The 24,902-nt window shown below is 36.2% G+C and overlaps 1 protein-coding gene across 9 annotated transcripts in view; it reads left to right on the top strand.

Moving 5' to 3' along the window:
- The window catches only part of LOC148839504 (syntaxin-binding protein 5), a 203,080-nt gene that overhangs the window by 74,197 nt on the left and 103,981 nt on the right, over window positions 1-24,902 (top strand). For all 9 annotated transcript variants that reach the window (XM_088927892.1, XM_088927876.1, XM_088927847.1 and 6 more), the window contains exon 5: window positions 12,029-12,163. In XM_088927892.1, the coding sequence (XP_088784018.1) occupies window positions 12,029-12,163 (135 nt within the window). The remainder of the gene's footprint in view (window positions 1-12,028; window positions 12,164-24,902) is intronic.

Here is a 24,902-nt window from a genome sequence, read left to right as displayed (position 1 = left end):
CAGAACCAGTGAAATAAAAGCCCTTCAAAAAAAGAAAGTTTTGAGTCTTGATTTGAACCAGCTCAGGGAAGGTGACTGATATCCTTTGGGACAGAGTTCCAGAGCTCTGGGGCATGAGTCACCCATAGAGTGTAGATGGGGTCACAGATAGGAGACCAGAATTTGATTAACAAAGGCTGTGAGGTGGGAAGTAGGATAACAGTAGCTCAAACAGGTACTGAGGTGCTAAGCCATGCAGAGCCTAATAAGTGAGCACAAAGATTTTGAAGTTGACATGAAACCTGATAGAAAGGCCAGTGCAACTACTCCAGGATAGGAGTAATTTGATCACTTTAACTAGACCTGATCAGGATTCTGGCTGTTGAATTCTGGACATAATGTAGTTTGCTCAATGTGTGTTTAGATACCTCAGCGAGTAGAGTGTTACAGTAGTCAATTCGAGAGAAGACAAATGGGTTGATCAGCATTTGAGCAGTAAGCAACAACATAGGATGTACTGTAGTCTGGCACTATTTCTGAGGTGGAGGGAAGGTGCTTTGGCCTGCCAATAAGCCTGCCAATAAGCATGACACTTCAGTCTTGTCAGTTTAGATTAAGTAAATTTTGAGTCGTCTATGTTTTTATTTCACAGATAATAATACCACACCAGCGCTCAAGAACTCATAAATTATACTGATGGTAATGGAGCAAAGAGTAGTGAAACAGGATGGAAATAAAGCAGTGGGGATGAGGTCTAATAGGCAGGTGGTGGATTTCATATGTCAAACCAGTTAGTGAGGCAAACAGAGTCAAGCAAAGAGAAACTAGAGAGGAGGGAAGCAGTAAAACTAGGCAGACATGGAGGAACCTCTTGATTTTATTTATTTCCCTATGTTCTGAACAAAAATAGTTGTTTTTTTTTTCATCTGAGCATGAAGCTGCTTATTTGTGTAGACCAGTTTCCTTAGTTTTGGTTTCATATGCTAGCGTTTCCAATTTTCTCACTCGTCAGAAGCATTAGATTTTGTGCTACATCCCTTTCGGAGCAATGACATTCCTCTGAAGTGGGTCATCATAGGATAACACTCATTACCTTTTCTGCTGTTGGAGTTCTTGTGCACAGCTTTTTGGAAGTGTTTGTTAAAATTTTAGGTCCTATTCCTCTCTTTAACCACAGTGCTTAAAAGGCAGTAAAGCTTGTTTGATGTAAAATTTCTTTCAGCATATATTTTAGTGTAAATTATTTGGGTGTTAGTTTTTTTTATTTTAAAATTTTCTTGATTTATTTCTCTATTCCACTGCAAAACATGTCTTTAGCACTGCTTTTCTTATGCATTAGTAAAAGTGTCCTCTAATTTATCCCGTTACTGCATCTGGTTTCAATGCTAGGAATCTACACAATGCTTTATAATTATAGAGCATTCTGACATCACTACAGCGACCCTAACAGCCCACCTGGTAAAGGACAATCATTTTACATGCTTGAGGTGACTTACATGTTCTACAATTCTTTGATGACCCAACATTTTTTTAAATGTTCTCACTGCTATATGCCATGTAGTTTTGAAGGACTCTTAACATAAGAAGCTTGCATTTTGATTCAAATGCATTTTTGTTAGAGGTGCCAGTCATCTGGATAGTATATCTATTGTGTAAAAATGAGAACATATCACAAAGTAGGTCACATGATTTCACACAGAAAATGCCTTTAAAAAACAGAACCACAGCTCTGAAACCATATTTCTTCTACTCATTTAAAACAATAAAACATTAAACACTCCTAGGTTCTTTTTTAATGTAAAATAACAGTGCATACTACTGTTTTTTGGGATGCTTAATATCTTATTTTTGTCTTTGGTTAACTGCATTGTTTCACTAGAGTGACAATTTCCTTTCTTACCAGATGCAGTATTTAAAAGTCTAACTAGTTAAAATTCAAGTTAATTAACCTTTATTATTATTATTATTGTTATAGATTATGCCCTTCTGATAGGAGGGGTATAATATAACAATAATACCCTGAAGGTATGTAATGAGAAAGAACAGCTTTTGTTGAAGAGAAGCTACATTATTTGGGGCTTTTAGTGATATGGGTCAGTTAGATAACATTACAGCAAATTTCCAGCCCTAAAGCACAGGTCTGGAGCACTGATCACTGAAGAGAAAATGTATTGCCATGGGTCACCTTTTATAATCACATCCCCACCAATGTATCACTATTTCTGATGAAAATGAATAATCGCTAATGGTGGTTCTTAATGTAGATGAGAGAGAACAAAACCTAAATTAGGTAGCATTACAGGGTATGGGAAGTTGTTTTAAAAAAAGTTTGAGTTTGACTTATCAATTTGGATCTAACCAACTTGATAATGAAAATGCCTTCTACTCTTTTCAGCCGCTTAGGTCTATAGTTGAGTCAGACTTCGGTCCTGCTCGGCTCTGCTTCGGTTTCATTTCTCTTTTGGTTTTGCTTCGGCTTCATTTCGCTTCGTGTGTGTGTGTTTTCGTATAGCTTCGGCTGTGTTGGTTTGTGTTTGTCTCCTCGTACTTGAGTTCTTTTGTACCCTGTTACTTGTGTCTACTCTCGTTTTCCCTTATTGGTATTCGTAGTTCACTTGTGTATTTGTGTGAACTTTTGTGTATAGGGTTAGTTTAGGTTGTTGGGTACATTCTACACATGAAGTTGATCACTGCATTAGTAACACTAGTTCAGGTGGGTAGCTGCGGCAGCATGCACAGGCTGCAAAGGAACAAGTAATAGGTTTATTCCATGCTGAAAAAAAAGGAAAAAAGAAAACACAACGTTTTGGCTGTGGAGCCTTCTTCAGGTGTTCACACTTGAAGAAGGCTCCACGGCCAAAATGTTGTGTTTTCTTTTTTCGTTTTTTTTCAGCATGGAATAAACCTATTACTTGTTCATTAGTAACACTAGTTTAGGATGGGTGAAAGCCGTTTTGTCTTGTATGGTTTTGGGTAGTCAGTGAAGGTTAGCTAGGGTGTTTGAAGATGCCGAAGACCGAGTGTTTTGGGTTTTCTTTTGTAGTTAGGTCAGCTTTCCCTCACTTTCTTGGCCAGCTCCATTTTGTTTGTTATTTTCTTTTCTTTGGCACTGCTCTAGTTCCTTCTCCCTTTGTGTTATTGTGTCCTATTACGTACCAGTCACTTATTCACCTTAAAATAATCACTTTTGCACCAACACTTGTTATCACGCTTCCTAAGTCCCTCACCAGAACCCACCTGCATCCAAAAACAATCCTAAATGTTACACCCCTTTACCCCTAGACACTTGGGGTCGTAACACTCTGGTAATTTTTCTGTATTCACTCCTCTAAAAATGGCAATATAAACCATGTTAAGGCCTTACTTTGTAGAAAATTTAAAAGACTGCAGTATTTAAGTTTTGTGCTTCAAAGCGACTATGAGTGATGTACCCTGCTCCAGAACCAAGGTATCTACATACAAAGGCTAAGATGATTTCTCAGTTCACGGAAACAGAAACCTAAATTGAGCTGATCGAAAAATCTTGCTAAGTCATGGTGGTTTAAAGACTCTGGCTCCCCTTTGCTATGGCAGTTCCATCAAAGCACTTTGTATTCCTCTCACATTTCAGTTGTGTCAACACTTTAGAGTTCCTCAACAGCAAGAAAGGAAAACCTTTGTTTTACATGATCTTACTACAAAGCAGAATGGGATATGTTAGTCATCGGAAATAATTTACTCTTTTGCTAATGAAAAAAGTAAAGATCTGCTTTTTCTGTTGTGTATTATCTAGTCAAGTGAAGAGGGGAAGAAGTAATTGTTTACCCTTTGAATCAATTCACATATCCATTAATCATTCTTAAAAGTTTTCTCTACTGCAGCCTTCCATGAAAATATAAATATATACAGGTATGGACTTTACACAACCATACTGTATTACTCCCTGCATTATTACTGCTGTATTTGGATCTTTTAAACTTTCTCACTGTATTTGATCATATAAATGATCTGTAACAAGTACAGTCGGTCTTGCAATGTGAAGCAATGTCCTACTTTAAAAACTGATCTCTTCTACCTTTCCCATTGTGTTGCTTGTAAAGTGCAATGAGTTCAATGTTTTATAATTCTTAGAGCAATTTTATAAAAATGTTGACGGTAGTTATCACATTGTTTTGTTTTTGCTTTATGAACTGTAATGCATTTGTATTTTTGCATTCTTATTCTGAGGATTGGTGAATATCTTCAGATATTAAATATAAAGGAATACTTTTAGTAGTTTCATAGATAAAAAAATAAAGTTTATTTTACTGAGAAATTATTTTGTTTCACAACATAGGCAGTAAAATTATAGAGGGTGTCTATTATGGACCAAAGATATGGTCTTTTCCCACTGTAACTTTCCCCATTATGTGTAGTATACTGTATATACCGTAGATCATCAGAAGGGGTCAGAAACTATATTTAGAATATATAAAAACATGATATTTGTAGACAGTTGCAGGATTTTCAGAGTTAGTTGAAGACAGATGTTGTCACTAAAGGGCTATAATCAGTGTATATAAGGGTATGACAGACTAGAGTGAGGGACTCTTATCTGAGACCAAGTGGTTGTGCTGAAGACTGGGCTTTCAGCAGATTGAAAAACATAAAGAAAAGAAGAAATCTTTACACAAGAACATTGAATTGAAGGGTAGTTACTGATATTAGTGTTTTTTTTCTGGGGAAGGTAGCTGGTAGGTTAGAATAGTCACCTACATGCCTTTCTTTTTGTATCCTTGGCCTGTTTTAAGAAGCACTGTTGTTGTGATAGATTGTTGATTGTTTCTGAAAATCCTTATTGAAAATGAAGCAGTAGCTCCTTCATTTTGCATTAATGGTTGTGCCAGTCTCTTCTATTTAAGATCACTTAATTTTAAGATCACTTTATTAGCCATATACAATTTCTTGCATTAGGAATTTGTCTTTTCGCACAACCCAGCTTGCTCTCCATGAGACACACAGATTGAGAGAGAGAAGCTTGGGGACAGAGTGCAGGTTTAGCCATTTATACGGTGCCCCTGGAGCAGCTGGGGTTGAGGGCCTTGCTCAGGGGCCCAATGGAGTAGGATTCCTCTGCCGGACGTGGGATTTGAACAGGCAACCATCCAGCCACAGGTGCAGATCCTTAGCCACAGTGCCACCGCTCCGCTATTTGCCAGGGGACAAGCCAGAAAGGAGCCAGCTGTGGTGACAAGATGTCACATTTGATTTTCATTTGTGTGTATTGCTATTGTCTATATTGTTCTTCCCTGCCAGCAGCTTGAATCAAACTTACGAGTTTATACAGGCTCAAGTTGATTAGGCTTGTGAACTGGCTAAATGGGATTTAAGGGTACAATGCACAAAGCTGCCTACTGTACTGGCTGCTCCCTGGAATCGGGCGTCACATTTCTATCTTGACATTCCTTCTTTTGCACTCTGAGCTGCATTAATGTTAAACGTTCAGGTTAAAGTTTTTTTCATCACCGATATAAATCTTGTAGACCTATATTTTCAGTTTAGCAGTTTGGATTTTTGGATATTTAGAATTATGGCAGTTCTGAACTGGGCCTTCCATTTGGAGTTTCCATGTTGTTTTCGTGGGTTTTCTCCAGATGCTTGGGTTTCCTCCTGCCTTCCAAAGACATGCTGGATAAGTTAATTGGTGTCTCTAAAATATCTGTTTGTGCTTGTGTGTATGCCTGGCAATGTACTAATGTCCCGCCTGGCGCCCTGTGCATTCAGCCTCTGGGTTCCTGCAACCCCTAACGGGAGCAAGAAGCTTTCTGAAGATGGTGATTATCCTTAACTAATACCATACTTTTATTGTAGTTATGGCAGTGTTGCAAATGTCATGTAATAAACATTGCCTTTTTCATGTAATTTTCTTTTTTTCTTTTGACTCTGTCAGAGCTTAAAAGCTTACTATTTATAGCCAAATTAGATTTGAATTAGTTATTTCTGCTTCATCTGTGACAAAATCTTTGTCAAGGACATTTCTTCGTTCTCTAATTGAAATCTGACCTTGTTAATTGTTAATAAGCAGTGGTTCTTTATTAGACAAATTGACAAGGGAAACCCTTTGTCAGTCAGTGCCACTGGCAAATGCACATAGAGTTTATGAATATTAATACATTCTCAAAAAACTGCATTTTTGCCAGTATGCAGCTTCTTTAAACAGTTACTGAGTTAGAAGTGAATGAACAGGAAAAAGTGGAACCGACTTGCAAATTTACTGTGGCCATAGTGGTGATATTAAAACACCTGTCATGCAGTGCATGAAAACTAGTTGTGATAAATATAATAAATTTGCTTGTCTGGATTACTTAAGTTTGTAATATGATTATTTCAATTGACAGTGACTTTATAAAGAGATACCTTATTGATCCCGTGAGGGAAATTGCAGAAATGATCATTTAACTGTATGTGGATGTCATCTTCAAAGAGTTCCTACTGTTATTGGTCACTTTACTGGAAGTATTTCCAGGTAGAAGCAGTATGATACTACACTGCCAGATAATATTAAATACAAACCGGCTATGTTTAAAGAACTGCCAACTTTCGAACTGAGGGAATTTTTATGTGTTGTGTTTACATAACTCAGTTAGGTTGTCTGTTATTAATTGAAAAATATTCTATTGTCCTTTGGGGAAAGCAAGTCTTTTACCTTAGTGGTTTGCTGGATGGGATACACTTTATCTTAGATGCTTCTGAACTGAAGTAGACCAGCCAAGTTGCTATCATGTCAGGACTGAATGTTTTTTTAAAAAGCGTTATCATGATTCATTAACATGAATTGAAGCCAGAACAATATTGTAGGTTTCGCTATAAAGTTCTGATGTTGTTCAGATTGTAACAATTTCAAAAGGTGAACAAAATGTAGAAAACTAAAAAATACTTTTCTGGAGTAAATTTTAATAAATTAATTGCCAATGTGGACACCACAGAGTTATGGTGATTATTGTTGCTCCCTCTCAGCTCTTTGGTCTTGGTTTGGCTCCAGACAGTGGTGCCTTCTGTGTGGAGTTTGCATGTTCTTCCTACGGTCCTATGGGTTTTCTCGGCTTGCTTTGCTCTTCTTCACCTTCCAAAAGCCTTGATGGCCAGGATATTAGGTGTCTGTTAAGTTATATGTCTGCCTGTATCTGTCTGCCCTAAAATTGATTTGTCCACTGTGTTATCCTGCTTTGAGGATGTCTCCAGGTTGCAACTTACTGATAAGGAATGGATGGTTGTAGTCTCTAGTGTATCAATTTAGCGTATAGTTCCTGATTGCTGAAAAATCTTTTTCATATACTGTTTTTTTTTCATTCGTACCATTGATTATTAGTTGTTCTGACAATCCATGAAATTGCATGTTTGAGAATTGTAGGCCTGTTTTATAATACTTTCGTGTTCGTGGTGTTTTGCCAAGATTTGTTTGCGATTCTTCAAAACGGCAAATCACAGATTGTCCTCTGGCCCCATCATTAGTCCACCAGGGCTTTTCACCTGAGATTAGCAGGTAGTGTTGCTGGATGGAAGCTGTGTTGTTTGATTGCTATCTTGCCACAGTGGAGATAAGGCCAGTTAAAATTATTCCAATGCAGTGCTTTGTGTTGTAAACCTGCTGCAGATGGTATTCCATGCTTCACTCACCGGTGATATCACTGCAAGTGCAAACCCCCTGATGGCATTTCCTGCATCAGAACTCAATTCAGTAAGCTTGGAGGACCAGAGCATTTGAATTTCATGTTGTTATCTCACTTTTATTATATATTAATTACATTATTACAGATTTTTAGGAGACAGCTTTCAAAGTTAAAGGTGGAAGTCATTACAGTAAACAGCAACACATTGTTTAAAGGAAAGTCATGTACTCCACTCTTTTCTAATACTGCAGCCTCTACTGCTATTCTTACTAATAAGCAGTCATTTTTGGGAGGGTTGAGATAGCATTTTGTTGATTCAGACTGCACTGAAATAGACACATTTTGTTTCAAGGTAACAACAATTTATTGTGTGGTCTGAAGCTATTTGAGACTTTTTGCTCACGCTAAATAGTTTTAAGCCATTTATTGTTTCCAGTGGCTTAGTTTGTTTCACAAGAAAAAGCAGAGGAAAGAAAATGAGACAACACGTGGTTGATGTGCAGATTAGCTTTGAAAAGGGTTCTGGTGCTGCTTTTGGGTTAACAGCAGGCTGTGTCAAGTTCAGTAAACTGAAACATTTGAAATCGCAAGAGAAAAGGGGACCATTTTTCCGTTTCAAAGAAAATATCTCACATGTACTGAGTGTTTTCTATATTGAGGTACGTCAGATGATTCCTCTCAGATGCTCTTATTATCTTATCTAATTCCTCATTAAAGGAAGTTATCACTTATTTTAGGAAAAATATAACATCCCTTCAACCTACTGTAGTTAGCTGTTAGACAATAGAGGTTATCAATGAATACAAGTACATACAGTAGGATTGGTCATAGACAAAAAAAATCCTGTAATGGGAAAAATGTCGTGACACCATTTATGGAAAAAAAAGCCTGCAGAGACCTTTTTGGAAAATTATTTTAAGGTAAATAGAACTATTTAAAAGACTTTTCTACAAATCATACCCACTTCTCTCAGGAAGGTGGTAAATCTGAAACAGAATCTACATTTTAAAAAGATGAAGAGATTCACCATTTTTCTAATCTTATTTTTGTTGTAAAATGAATGAAAATAAACTTTGGTCTCAAATGAATAAAACAAAATAGTTGATGTTTAGCTCTTTCAAAAAAATAAAAATGTGAAAGCACAAGAAAAAAAATCCTGTAATTGTCATACACCAAATAAATGGGTACAAAATTGTTATTTAAAAAAAAACAACAACAGATATTGCAAAAATACCAACATTATCCTGCACTTTGTTTCTCTAGCTCTAGGAAGAAAGTGTTAAATTATAAAAATATACAACATTCTAAAGCATTAATATCCTTTACTTGTTTTCTAAGCTGTTAGATCTGCCACTGGAAACATGTTTTTTCATTTCTGACAAGGTTTACCAGCTGTCTGTTGGGAGCTCATAGTCTAGTAGCAGGCAAGAGGCCCTGCTCATCCAAGCCTCCATTGCTGGTTGCAGCTGCATGACTGAAGCTGTGTCAGTCATGTGGCTTTGTGTGGCATCTCCCACAATGCCCAGTGTTCCAGCCATTCCAATGTACAGTGTCACTTCAAAGACATGCATTATATGAATTTAGGGATTTGTTTTTCAAATTCTTGCCACACAGTTATAAGTGTAAGAGAACAAATTTGGGTTCAGAACATAGTTCAGAACTATGGGTAGCTCATTTTACTGTCACAGCTCAGGACGTATTATAGGTATAAACAATATAATACCAATGTATGAACAAACTTAGCTGTTGAAAGTTTGGAACATTCAGGAGCACTTAATCTGCTGTCTATATAGACGTTCAAATGTTAAAGTCAGACTGTCAAATAGACAAAGGTTATAAATTCTGCAAATACAGAAGTAGATGAGAAGGAGATATAGTATTCCAAGCTCACCAGTCATACCAGTCCATTTCAAATTGAGAACATATGTCTTAATGATTTGCTTCTAAGAAACAAGGATAACATTTGTGTGCATCAGTGATCTGAAGGAGGAATGTAGTTGCTCTGTAGTATCTTGCACAACATCTGCTAAGAAGGAGACATACAGGGTTACTGGCACTGCTGCTTCAGAATGTCTTTTTTTTTCTAGTTGATAGAACATGAGTAACGGTGAAGGTTAAATAATTAGTATTGTGTATGTCCCTGATACTCAAGATACAGTACTTAATACTGTCATTGTCTTTGTCATGATCAGTTACTGCCTTTATCTTTGCAGTCCACAGTTCTTGTCACTTATTGTCCTCTTCATAACCTGTCTGAGAATTAGCTCCCCAAGTCTCATTGTTTGATTCCAGCCCTTTTCTGTCCCTTGTGAACTCTCATAGTAATGTTGCTGTAGCCATTATGTAAAATGACTTTCCCACATAGTCGTGTTATAACCATTTATTTTCACATAAATGTAAAGAAAACATACCATTAAGTATAAGCAAGTGTGGAAAGACTGTTCATAGACTATTTATAGAAGGTCCAATGCTTTCAGGGATCAGCAAATTACAGTATTCTGTGGTTAAAAAAGCTACTACTTGGCCATCTTTTGAGTGATCATATTAAGGTTGGCTAAAATATCAGACATATGTCTCACTTGAAACACAGTACCATGTTGCCATTAGAAGTTGCTGGCAGCTTTATATCCCTTCTGTGTAGTGGTCTTCATTAAGAATTGAATTCTGTTGTGTTATTAAGTGGGGTATTTTATTCTCTAGATCTTGTTCATACCACTTTGCAAAAGAATGATAGAATGATTGTATGAGCAATTGTAAGGCTGCATCTGATTTTAAACAGGAATTGTCAATGCTTTATTTATTCCATACACAGTTAATTTTCAATTCATGCATACCTCAAGCAAAGATATGGTCTGATGTTTAGTTGTATGATTATGAAATGTATTTTGTGTACACGCCTTTATAGTTATCAACTACTTGTGTGGTGGAAGGCCTCTTTCCTCTTAAGTTGAACTAAATAGTTCGAACTTGTCTATATATTCAACAATTTACAGTAATCAAGAAGTGACCATTGAGGTGCAAGGAGTCTTTCAGAACGTTCATCAGCCTTGACAAACTGATTAAATAAAATGACTGATGTAAGAAAATTCAGCTCAAATTAATATGCATATCTTCCACAGGGAAACATGTAACGTCCTGTTCCTAGGTGCAAGCATTGTAGTCCCCAAAGGCATGAGGTCCTCCTGTACATTAATCTGGGCTCCAGATAACATAATTAAACTAATTAGGATGCACAGTTTTAAAAATCTCTTCAAGAAAACATTAAGAGAAATATTATTAATAACAAAAGTATCTGTCAAACTCTGCTCTGATAGCATTTATTACAGTTGCTCAGGGTGCTGTTTATATGAATGTTTATATGTATTTTCTTATTCAGACCATATACCACTCTTGCCATCTTTTCTACATTCTACATCTAGTGTTTGCTTTAATATTAGGTGTTCTATTAAAATCACATTTTAATTGTTACTCTGTTAGTTACAATTATTGTATGTTTTTGTCACATATTGTAACAATGTACAGTTAATTATCATTCACTTTCTCAGTGTTTAAAGAGTTGTAGGAGTGATGTAATATTACTAATTCAAATTTGCGTTCTAATACTTAGTCTGGATTCTTTAACAGAATCTTGTCCTACAGTATATTTTGCTAGCAATCTCAATTAATATGTAACGTTTGGCATTTTGCTGAAATAAACCGAACCAGGATCCATGAATCTGCCATTTCGTCTTTTCAAGAAGAAAACTTGTGTAGAAAATAACAATGAAGCAGTGAAGGTGATTGTTCTTACTTCTTAACCTTTGCTGTAAGTTGAAACACTGTGCACTTTTTAACAGCCTGTGTACATGTTGTGTGAGATTACAAAATGGGAAATACTGACTGCATGTCACATTAATATTTTAATTATGTTGTGATTATGATAAATCCCTAGTAAAACTGGAAGGCTCTGGATATACTGATTAGCAGCAAACAAGTTATGTACTGTATGTGGTGCTGCTGATAAAGCTTAATTTGTGTCTGTTTACCGCTCTAAGAGCTTGGCTTATAGTGTGAGGTTTTGTCTTATCTTATGCTCATCAGAGCACTTCATGGGATGATGACTGTGGTCTTTTAAAACTATTTTCTTATTATGTTGGCATTGACTAGCCTTTTACTTACATTGTTTCATAGTTTGGTGATACATGTGTTTAGAATATTTAAGGTGTAGATGCCCTTAAGATAAATAGAAACAATATCAGTTCTAAAACAAATGTCTGTTTTTCCTTACATTTAATTTTCAGTTTCTGTTATAAACTTTTGTTACAGTTACAAGAGAGACATTTTTAGTTGTTGAAATTGCAATCCTTAGCTGTCTCGTAAATGTTGAACTCCTTATATGCTGTGTACTGAAAATGTGCCAAATGTCTTTCTTTGTTTTGCAGGATAACTTTTTGCCATCTGCCTTTCCAGAGTAAATGGTTGTATGTTGGCACAGAAAGAGGAAATATTCACATTGTCAATGTGGAGTCCTTCACCCTCTCAGGCTACGTCATTATGTGGAATAAAGCCATCGAACTGTGAGTCTGTCTCTTCATCCATTACTTGACAATGATTTACTTTTGCAGCTGTCGTTTGCATTACCATTTTGGCTTTGCTGTGTTGGACATGTCATGTCTATACCTCAAAGTTTCCTTGCCTTGTCAAGGGCTTTAAACAGTAGCTGATTAGGAAATGAATGTTTAAGGCGCAGCTGGGATTTATTTTCATGAAGAGCATGTACTGTATCGCTTGCTCAAACCCTCACCACTGCCACCACCAAATGTGTGTAAATTCACTTTTCTTGACTTGACTATATTTTTTCTGATGTTTATTTTGAGGGTAGTAATGGGGTATAGGAAAAACAATTTAAGGTTCACTCTAGTTAAGTTTTCGACAGTGGACATTGATGATTACCCATCATCTAGTCAAGTTTGTGAGACATGATGACAGAGTGGTTAATGCTACTGTCACGTGGCTTTGCCGTCCTGGGTTCAGTGTTTGCCTTGGGCTTCTGTACTTCACATGGTTGCCCTATTTTTGAATGAGTGCTCTGTTTTTTCCTGGGAGGCATTGTTCCAGTACTAGTTACCTGACTAAAGAAAAACTGGTAAAAAAAGCATGATGAATCAAGAGGTCTCCTCTCATTTCTTGATTTTCTAGTGTTCTGTGATTTTAAGAACTTACACGAAAGCCCAAAACTTAGACTAACATAAAAGCTAAGAATGTAAATATTTGAATACAGTGTAGGGATCTGTACAGCTGTTTTTTTTCCGAATGTGAAAACACAATTCAGCTATTAAGGTTAAAGAAAATATAAAACCGTTTCAGATGTAGAAAAGAAATAGTTTAAATGCTTGTACAGCGGCACGTGTAATTTTTGTTACAGTGTACCAGCTTTCTTTTAGCATAAGCTGACAAAGAAAGAAAGCCCCAAGCTTTCTGATGTGCTGCACAACAATGATAATGTATATAAGTCCTATTATCTACAGTTTGAACAGAAGGAGTGGAAAGAAAATAAGTCATCAAGATCATACATGAATAGTATCAGACAGATTGGTGACTGAAGCCCATGAAACAACAACAGTGCTTTCTGCAGTCCTGACTTGGGGAGGCAGTCTCACTATTTTGAATTTCACTGTGTTGCATAGAGCATTGAATTACTATCTGAAACTGATAGTGATTTTTGTACTCTAGTAGTATATGTAAATGATTTAAAATATTCTTTTGCTTTACGGTTTTATTGAACATTTATCTTAAGCACATATTGGAAAACATGAGGTCGGAGTGGCAAACGTTTTGTCATGTGAGCTGCAAAGGAGCAGCATTTTGGCTGTAGACTTCACCTCATATTCCTGGTCTCTCCTTCATTCCACAGTGCATCTGCCAAAGGCTCCCCAGCTGAAACAATGTGTTTTTCTTCTTTCTTTTTTATTTTCCAGCATGAAATTTACCTTTACTTTTTCTACCAATCAGAGAAAATGCTTGATTATGAGGTTAGGTGCTGTTAAAACAAAAATTTGCTCAATGTCATGGAACCCAATCTGTCAATTTGTTGACTTTCCTGATTAGCAAGTAAATGGAACTTTACCAGGAAACGTAACATGCGGAAATATCCGTTTGAAAGTGATCAAAGCAGGGTGTTTATCCCTTTAAGTCCCCATTTCCTAAAAGTTGTTCATCTCACAATATCTGCGGCTTTTTCCTAGGCATCACAGGGTATTGCTGCACTTTTTAAGTCTTGACTGGATTTTTAAGTTGTCTTGTTGCTTTCTCATTGATTGAAATGGAACTCATAGATTTATGAAAAAAAAACATCTTGACATCTTACTTCCATGTCCTGAAGATCAAGCCATTTTACATTTGAGTTACTTAAAGCCTGATGCCCTATATTTGTCTTGATATCTTGTGTTGTTAAGATCATAAATAACAGGGGAATTAAGAATTAAATATAATATATTACCCTAAAGCATTTGTTTATCATTTTGCTGTAGAAATTAAGATAACTAATCTTTTAGAATACAGTAGTAATGTCTATCATAGTAAATGATAGGTGATTGTCCATTTCAGTATGTTTTCTTGTTGCATATCCAGTGACTTGACTATTTTTTATAACACTTTACCATAGGTTTCTGCTGCTTGTTGTTATTTAACCATTATATCTCTGTGCTTTAGTACACTCAATGACTATGGTTCTATGTTAACTTGTAGTTGACTATGGTACTATGTCAACAGATTGTACTCTGGTTACCTCTTCATAAGAGACCTTTCACTTTTTTCTTTTCAAGAGCCTGAAGCTGTGGCAATGACCCCTGATACAAACTTTGTAATGCTGGTGAATTAATGTTTCCCTACGTCAACAGGCATTACCATTTTTAGTAGTTTTACGTATACTACCAACTCACAAGAATTATTAGAGATTTCATTGTAGGCCGATTGAAAAGAAAATTGGTTGGCAGCTAATATTTATTTAAATATATGTGTGTTGTAAATGTCTGCTAAAAATATCAGATGCAGTAATTTTGCATTCATAAACAATGTTCAAAGTGATATCCACTGTCTTCAGAATTAGTTCCTGTCTGCACTGTTAGGTTCTGCTTTATAGTGAAAACCTTATCTTGTCCTTAAAGACTCCTTGCCTCCGGAAGGGTTTCCATAGAAACTAAGAAAAAGTTGAAGTAACAGGATGTTTTTTTCTTTATCTTTTGAGATTTCCACATCATTGTATTGCATGTAATATCATGAGTGCAGTTCTGTTTTAAAAAGGACTGACAGTAGTCTGACAAACCAACAAAATTCTTAAGTGAAAAAAATTATTAAAACAATTTAAAAACCTGTTTTGTCTACTAGATGTAAAATCCCACACCACAATTTCTTATAAAAGTAAAATTTTAATCATTTACAAATTATTGTGCAAACATTTTTTCACTCGCCACAGACTTTATTGCAAAAGTCTCCAACTTTTACAGTACAGTATGGTATTCCCTGAGGATGGATGGATGGATGAATTTAATAATGAAGGAGTACTATAATGAAATAACAATAACAATGTAGCACATTGTTGACATGAGCTGTTGGAAGTATCAATGTCACAGATTGCTCCAAATACAGTACTTTAGAGATACTATTAAGATAATTTTCTTAACAGACCTATCACTTTTAAAGAAAAAAATATTAAATTGAATTTACATATTTTTATAATTGGGGATTTAATATGAAATGAACAGATGTCCTTGATTTTTTATTTAGTCCAAAAGTTGTGTGCAATCACAAGTGAATCAGAAGTGATATACTGTATAGTGGGTATAGAAAGTCACCACCACCTTATTTTTATTTGTACCTTGAAGCATCCAAGTGAAAAAAGAAAGCAAGATTTCTGAATAAAAATAAAAAAGTAGAATATCTGGAGTAGATAAGAGAACATCCCCCTGAGTTAATACTTGTTGGAAGCACCTTTAGCTTGAGTTACAGCCTTGAGTCTGTTTGGGTACATCTCTACAAACTTTGTACACCTAGAGGGAGGAATATTTGCCCATTCCTCCTTACAGAATTATTGAAGCTCAAACTGTGTGGTGCATTGATGGACTGCCCTCTTCAAGTCATTCCAAATATTTTTGATGGGATTTAGGTCGGGGCTCTAACTAGGCCACTCAAGGACATTCACCTTCCTGTCCTTCACTTGACGGTTGCTTTGTGTCATTGTCATGTTGAAAGGTGAACCGTCTTCCCATTTTAAACTTCCTGGCTGAGGGCTACAGGGTTTTTTTGCCTTTATTTTGCACCACCCATCTTCCTTTCTATCCTGACAAGTGCCCCAGTCCCAGCTGAAGAAAAACACCCTAACAACAGGATGCTGCCACCACCATGCTTTACTGTAGGAATGGTGTTCTTTGGATGGTAAGATGTATTGGGTTTAGGACAGACGTACCGTTTTGCATTCTGGGCAGAAAGTTTGCTTTTGGTCTCATCTGACCACAGCAGCTTTTACCACTTGGCCACAGAATCTTTAAGGTGCTATTTAGCAAAACATAAACGAGACTTGATGTGGCTTTTTTAAAGGAGTGGCTTTTTTCTTGCCACCCTCCCATACAGGCCAGATTTCTGGAGTGCTAGTGATATTGTTGTCACATGCACACAATGAATAGTCCTTGCCATAAAGGCCTGTAGCTCATTCAGAGTTTCCATTGGCCTTGTAGCCTCTCTTGCTGCTGATAATAAACTGTCTCCTTCTTGATTGGTCATCCAGTTTGGGCAAGGTCTGGTTGGTGCCATATGCCTTCCACTTCTTAATGATGGTCTTGACTGTGCTCCATGGGATACTTAAAGCCTCCTGACTTGTGCCTTTCCATAACTTTATCTCAAAGTTATTTTGAAAGCACCTTTCCACCCATAGTGGATTCTTTGCTTTGAAATGCACTTCCAAGCAGTGGAATCCTCTAGAAACAGCTGCTTTTATTCTAAACTAATAAATTATTCTGAACAAAATCACCACAATTGATCACCAGTGGGAGACAATTAGTTTGCTGTGTGATCTGTAAGGTGATTGATTATACCTGAGCAAGTTTACAAATGCAATTGTAAGGGGGGTGTTCACTTATCCAAATAAGGTATTTTACTGTTGTAATATTAATTAATTTTCAGAGTGTTTTAGAATTTATTTTCTCTTGACTAATGTGTGATACTGTGTGTAAATAAAAATGGAACAATTCTAATTTAATTAGTTTTTATTTTCAGTGTCATACAACAAAAGGTACAAATTTTGAAAGTTCTATACCCACTGTACAAAATTGTGTCTTGAAAAACACACAACGATGTTATACCCAGAACTTTAAATATCCGTTTGAATTCATTTAGCAGAATCTAACTTTTGAAGAAATTGGTTCATTTTTACATCAAAGTTCATTTTTACATTTTACACTTCAGCTAGGCTTTGAAAACTGTTGCTGCTTTTAGTGGTGTTTCAGGACCAGGTAGTGGTGCTTTTTACTTTGGACCAAAATTTAAAAACCGGTGACTGAGGACACTGTAACGTAGGCACTATTCTTTATTTTTAAAATGGTATGTTAAACCAAGGCTATGAATACTTGATCATTAAAATGTCAGTGTTGTAAGGCTAGCGGTGCTAACCCCTGTGTCCTGGCTAAATTCCAGTCATGTGTTCCTAAATGTCTTGCTTAGTTCAGTTAAAACTGTTGGTCAGTTCTCTGCCTGTTAAGTTGTGTACTGGAGCTACAGGTGCATAAAGACTGCTGCAACTAGGTGAACTGGGCTCGGCTCTGCAGTGGTACATAAAATGGGTCCCTCCTACAGTATATCTGAAGTGTATTTGTTTTGTTAGGGATGAGAAGCACTATACAAACTAGTATTTAAAAAGTATTTAGTTCAATTTGTAACCTAGATTAAATGCCAAAATCACGATTACTAAACATACTCATATAGTATATTAGTTTATTTAAAAATACTAAAACCATGAATGAATAACATAAATGTTATGTACTCGTCTATAAGAGATGCATTCAGTAGCAGTAAAAAGGTACTTAATGTAGTAGTTTAGAAAGAAAATGTACTGGTTATTCTTTTTTCATTCAGATTTCTCCACTTAAAGCAATGCTGGAATACACTCTAGTGGAGAATGCCAGTTAATCGTTTGCACTAAACTAACCAAATTGGCCTTTTCCACCACACTTAGACAATTAAGAAAACTTTCATTAATGCCTGCTGTACTTGGCAGTTTCAGAGTTACCACCCACCATTTTATAAAATGTTTAAGGGGGTGCAACTAAAAATTCAACAATTATATCATGACAATGTGCAAAGCACCTTTCATATAATAATAATAATAATAATAATTGCTTACACTTATATAGCGCTTTTCTGGACATTCCACTCAAAGCGCTTTACAGGTAATGGGAACTCCCCTCCACCACCACCAATGTGCAGCATCCACCTGGAACTATATACTGTATAATGTCAATATGTAGTGAAACAATCCAGAAGGTATTAAAGGTAGTGGAATAGAGTATAGATATCTCGGTAAGCACAATTCTGTTGGCTGCTTATTCTACCTAAGCTGAGCTCCACCGATCCAGCCTTTATACTCGTATGCACAGAGCTGCACAGGACACAAAAGGAACCTCTGTATGGTCACTAAAGGAGCCTCATCATTGGAATGTTGCTGGAAATTTACTGTACTAATCTGCTTGAAAAACCATAATCTGACACCTGCTTATCAGTTCTTTATTTCATTGTTATAATGTGTTGCTTAATATGCCATGTGTAAAGTCCATTTTTTATTATTGGTAGCTCATTATGCCATGAATGGATTTTGTTGCCATGATGTGGCTATAAAAGACTGAATTGTATGAAAATGTATTTTAATCTTAAGAGAGATGTTAAGTATTTGTATCTCATTTTGCTTTGTTTTGTGGTAAACCAATAGGTTTTTCCTTGTGGAAGGTGTCAGATCTGTGCTGATATCCATATCTTTGTTCCTATTGATGAGGTACCATTTCAGTGTTTGAATCTTGATAATCTCAATATCTCTCTGGTGATGAACCCAGTATAACTGCATTAAAGATGATCTGAGGATGTAACAGACAGTGTGTGGTGCCACTTGGAGGTTTGGTTAGTGGATTCTATAGTTGTTTTTATTTTTTTTCCCTCTTTTAACTCATTTCTTCTAACCTGGCAATGAGGCAAACATTCTGAGAATTATGGCCATTAATGGCATTGCAATCCCTTGGGGAAATGCACAATTCAGCTGCTGTTTTAGGAAATTTAGATGAGCCCAGTTGCGTGTCCCTGAGTACAAATTATCACAGCCTTTGTTAAAATCTCAACAATGATGAATAAGGCTTGATTTCAGCAACAAATTAATCATATAGCCAAACAGTCTCTACTATTTTAAGAAACATATTAATTACCCTCCTCTTGGCTTGGCCTCAGCCATCTGCTTGACTTATTCTAACTGAGGTTTCTGGATGTTCCTTGGGTTATGACGACACATGAACACCCTAAACATTCCCAGGTTAGATAACTTTATTATGAGCTCAGACAATTTGCTTTAATTAATGTGCACTACATGTGTGCTTGCCCACCCAGGCCAATTGGTCAGTAATTACCTTCACAAACGGAGGGCTGCGAGATGATTACTGTTGACTTATTGACTACTGATGTAGATTTCTGAAGCAGAGTTAAGAGCAAATACATACATTTTATAGTATGCTATCAAAAATGTTGGAAAGCAAAAATAAAATGCAGGCTTTTTTAGTTGTGTGTAACTCAAGGCTCTGACTTTGATTGTGCTAACTGTTTTTTTTATCTGTATTTATTTTAGGGTTGGAGTGGCGTAAATTTAGACAGAGAATATATGAGTATAAATCGGACAAATCCAACATATAGATAACTATAAAAGATTTAAAGAGCTGTCCACTGGTACCCCAGAAATGATGTGTAAATAACACTAATTGCCCCCCAAAATCCACTCATTGATTCATATACTATGATACAGACTTGAGAGCGAACCAGAGACAGACTCCTATTATACAACTGTAGCCAGCAGTAATACTGTACATGCCTTAAAAAAAACAGAAAGGGCAGCCATCTTGACCAAAAACTGTCCTCAAAGCTTTTTAAGGCAACTGTAATCTTTTTAGTTTCAGAACAAACATTAACTCTTAACTAGAATTTGTGAATTTGCTAGTGAGAAAGGATTTTGGCAGGTCGCTATTAGAAAGCATTGACTCAAGGTTGTTCAAAACAAAAGACTGAAAATTGGTAACCATTCCCACAAATACAAATATGGGAAAAGTTACCAAGAGTACTGCATATATCCTAATTCTTCTCTATTCCATATCTGGCCTTTGATAGGTGTCCATGATGACGAACATGAAGCTGAATGGGTCCTAGTCGGACAGTTGTGGTTTGAATGATGCACACCATCCTCACAAGATATTTGTGTTCAATCTTTCCACTTCATGCTTTTACCTAGAGCTTATATGTGCTAAAAGTCTAATATTACAATACATGAAATCATCAGTTTTGTCAAGCACTGAACATCTCATAGGTCATCCAATACAGAGTTCACAGGTTTCAGAGTAAAACTATGAGACTTATTATACATTTATTTTCAAATTTGTAGATAGTGAAATAAATAATAATAGGAAGAGTAAATATAGTAGAGATCCTGAAAGCTGGAAAAGGTTTTATAAATGTATAGGTCCTTAAACATTCAGATCCACCACTGAGCAACGATAGTTTTTATGAACAGGTCCACTAATTTTTAGTTTAAAATAATGTTGCAGCTGAGGCCAAAGTCTGAGAGTTACTGATTAGAGCTATGTGTTTTGGTGGCTAAAGTGAAACCTGAGGAAAAGTAAAAATGAAATGAAAGGGGAACACTGAAGATGGAATGTCACGTTCTCTGTCTTTTGGAATTTGAACTTCAAAAGTGAATTATTTTTTAAATGTCTCAGTAGCATGAGATGCAACATTTTGTCTCTCATCAGATGTGCACAGTCATGGTTGTAAACCTATTCACTGTACACCTTTGAACAGACCTAAACAGAAATAAACATTAAAAGGTAGTCTTAGATAAGATAAATTGATCACTAGAAACAAATATAATAAAGAACGAACATTAGTGGGATTAAAAAAAGCAGATTTTTTCAAACAAATTGGCACTGTGAAGTTAATTTAATAGAGGACTCCCTAATATTTTGCAATGATCAAATGATATCTCTGGCATCAAGAATTAATTCCAACCTACACCTTATCCTTTAAAATCAGTGAAATAAGCTGAATCATAGTGCTGTAAGGTTACAGGTGAGGCTGATAATCCATTCATGACAAACATTCTGGAGTGCCTGGTGGGGATGATTGCCAGGTGCGGTCGAGGGAGCTTTGAACAAGAAGTTTACGTAGATTGAGTGAATGGTGATAAGAGCTGATCGGGCAGATGGAAAAAAGGGTACCGGTGGAGGGATCATCCTGTAAAATGGAGTGGTTGTTAATGATGGTCCTAGGGATAGAAAGTGTGTTAGGGTGGTAGGGAACCACCAAGGGAATGCGGTTGTGAGACCAGGAGTTCCTGATCGCATTGATGATCTGAGGGCTGTTTTTGGTCTGGGTAAGGGCCCTATCGATAACCTGGGTGGGGTATCCTCTGTTGATGAAAAAATAATGCATGCTTGAGTGCATGGTTCTAGAAATCCTTGTCATCACTGCAGAGTCAACGTAGCCTGAGGAACTGTGAAAAAGTTTTTGGTGTGAGTGGGGTGAAAAGAGTTGTATAGGAGATGTGTTAATCTGTGGGTTTGTAATAGACCAAGGTAGAGTCGTGGATGTTTAATAGATAAATATATGTCTAGAAATGGAAGAGTGGTGGAAGATATGTTAACTGTATATTTGAGGGATGGGTGAGAGTTAGTGAATTGATGCAGGAAGCGCTCTAGGTGGTCATTTGAGCATGTAGCAGCACAGACGTAGTCATCGATGTAATGCTTGAACTTTATTGCCATATGTAACTGGTACATGTACTGGTACAATGGAATTCTTACTCACAGAAAGTCTCTCGATTGTTAAAACAAGTGTAAAAACACAAAGTGCAGACAGTGCATCAAGACAATATACAAACAAACAGTAGACAATGTTCAAGTAAACAAGTAAACAGTTTGAATGTAAACAATGCAGACATGTAAACAGTGACTGGAGATGTGCAATAAATAAGAAATCATAATGAGGTAGATTGTGTAGGTGTGGTCCGAGGGGCATGGCTAAATGTGTTCGCCAATCGGACTGCTTGTAGAGGTCAGGGACAAAGCCAGTATAGGAAGCAAAGAAGCATTCTTCTACCCAGCCGACAAAAATATTGGCATAGCTAGGTCCTAGGTCCTGGTGCCCATGTCGCGACTCCACTAACCTGCTGATAAATATCTAATCGATTGTTTTTTCTAAAAACTGAAGTATTTATGAAGGTATTCCGGATTTCGTTCACAATTACCATCCATTTGTTCCTAAAGTATATTGGCCTTCCATCTTATAATTATTGTGCTGTTTTTGAAGATATTAAGTTTATACTGAAAAAAATGCAGAGGGACATTGATGTAAACACTGCAATAAGCAGAAAAAGATGGAGGGAAAATCTGAATTGGAACAGATCTTGACAGAACAACAGTTCTTTTAACAGCAGGTGGTGTTGTAGCCTGTTAATGTGCTCCTATGTTGTTGGTTGTCTTAGTTTTAGGTTTTTCTATGGAATTAGAATTAGAAGTTGTGACAAAGCGCTCTAATAAATTAAACACAAGGCAAAAGCGTGAGCAGTAAATGTAAGGAAATTAACAAGTTGAGAGTTGAACAATTCGTAAAGCTTAAATTTGGGTGAATTTAATCAGATAAACTTTTAAAACATTTTGGATAAATAATGAATATTCAAAGTTGTCCTTAAAAATTTAGGGTTCTTAATCCATGTTTTTGATTTGCACCCATATACAACATGGAATGTCTTAGAACATTAAGATTTTGTTAAAGACCTGTGTTAATGTTTTTTCTGATAGACTCTGTTATTTTAGCATATTGACACTGGCCAAAAATTGGTTTTGTCATCTCATCTACACTGTAACTTCAGGGTGTTAACAGATATTTCATCTTACTCATTTCAAAATGTGCCAGGAACTGTGGGATATAATCATTATATTTGACATATTGCATAATCTTTTCAACCAGTATATCCTCTTTATGTTAACGGGCACAGCTTTGAAAGTATGTTTAATAATTCTTAGTTTTGTTAGACTGTATTCACTATGGTTGATTAATATCACAGCTGCTGCTTGTTAACAACTGCCTGTGTGACAGACTTCAGGCTGCCCTTTAGTGTCACTTGTTTATCTTCAATATAACCCATTGCCTCTGCAAAAATCCAGCTGTTAAAGTGGTATAAAGGCTTATTGTTGTAATTGATCATCAAAGGATATAACTTGAGCTAGTGGTTATAATTCCCTCCTCATATTCATTTGCCCTAAACCCAGTATAGAAAAACACAATCCTTAATTCTTCTACCGAAGGGAACTTTTTCTGGTGATGTGGTGTAGGAAATGTAGCAATATCCTATGGTTTGTCAGCTCTTTCCGTTTCAGCGAGTGAAGCAACGCTTTGATGCTGAAAAGGAGAAGGCCTTAGCCGCTCCTTGTGTGTGAGTTTGTGAGCCCTTCACAAAGAATTCCAGCTGAAGTGTGTCCCGCGGCGCTGACCTGACAACAGCAGGCAGACCCACAGCAGTGAATGCTAGGATCCGTACAAACAGAAGGGCTTTGTTTACAGAAACAAATGAAGAAGAAAAGAAGTGCTTAATTATACATGGCATTTGCATTAAATACCGTTAAAATAAGTCTGTGTTTTGAACTAAAGATGAGCTGAAAATGTAGTAAATGAAGGGAGCTCTCTTGCTGCTCAGTATGTTGTACATGTACTACAGTATGGACTTAAAGTGATTGTCACACCTTTTTTTGCAAATTGACTGTTTGATTAAGTCCATTTTTCACATGTTGAGGTGCAATGTTTTATGATGAGGGGAGGTTCAAAAACCTTTTTTATTTTTACAGCTTTCTGGGTTTTTTCTTATAAGATTCATTTCACAGGCAAAGTTTGTGGGCAGGACAGAGACATTAACTCCTTGAATTAATATAAGCTGAAATAATGCTAACATCCATTTTGTTGCAGGAATATTCATTTTGTTATTAACCTACTGTATATTTATATGCATACAGTATATGTACAAAGATTTGGACAGAACAAAAAGCAACCGTTTAGGAGTAAAATGTTTAAATAGTTATTTTATAGGGCTTTCATCTGGCCTATTTAGATTTAAGACAAATAAGGGCATAAAGTACATTATCTAAATGGCCATTTCTGCATCCTGTGTGTTTTTTGGTAGAGGTATTGAATGCATATGTAAGTATGTGAGATAATCTTTTATGATTTTATTCTTTTTTATGAATATGCAGAAGCACAAAAGACAGGGTTATATTGGAAAAGTATTGTTTAGTAAACAGTATGTGTTAAACTAAATTTAGTTAATAAGTTAAAAGTCCTGAAAAAAAATCATGTGTAAATGACTACACTCTATTGCAAAGAGAAAAATATAGAGGAACTGAAAGACAACAAATGAATATTGGAGCATTAAAAGATGTATACTAATTCATACATATAAAAATTAGATGTAGAGATCTTTTGTTTTACCATTATGGTATTTCCTAAAAAAATATCAAGAGTCATCGTAAGACAAAAACTAAGATTAGTGTTTACCGTGTTAAACTTTAGCAAGCTGATCCACACAGCTTAACATCTCTTTTTAGTCACATAGGCAGCAGGCTACACTGCAGTGGGATTCCAGGGATACTATGCTGCCTTTGTATCCAGTCATGCAGTATATGTGTTTTTTAAGGAACGTACTCCTGTGAAGGAAACATTACTGAGCATTGCTTTACATCACACATCCTGGTGTTTTGTACACAGGGCCAGAATGGCTGTGCAACATAACACTCTCTAGAGTTTGTTCCTCTAGCCTTTTTGTCACACACAGCTATTTGAAGTGTGGATTTAGCTAGAAAGCTCCTTTAAATTATCAGACCTACATTTATTATCAGGTAGAACTTATCTGGTTTATTTTTCTTTGAACATTTCATTAATGATTGCTCTGTGTCTTTGCAACCTATGGTTGAGAACCTTCCAGCTTCTTAGTAGAAGGTGAAAAGGTGTACTTGGAGTGTACTTGGTACTTGGAGT

The sequence above is a fragment of the Atractosteus spatula genome, chromosome 2, assembly GCF_055471065.1.
Source record: "Atractosteus spatula isolate fAtrSpa1 chromosome 2, fAtrSpa1.hap1, whole genome shotgun sequence".
Taxonomy (NCBI): domain Eukaryota; kingdom Metazoa; phylum Chordata; class Actinopteri; order Semionotiformes; family Lepisosteidae; genus Atractosteus; species Atractosteus spatula.
Note: the sequence above shows the minus strand (reverse complement) of the source record. Positions and strands in the feature narration are given on the sequence as shown.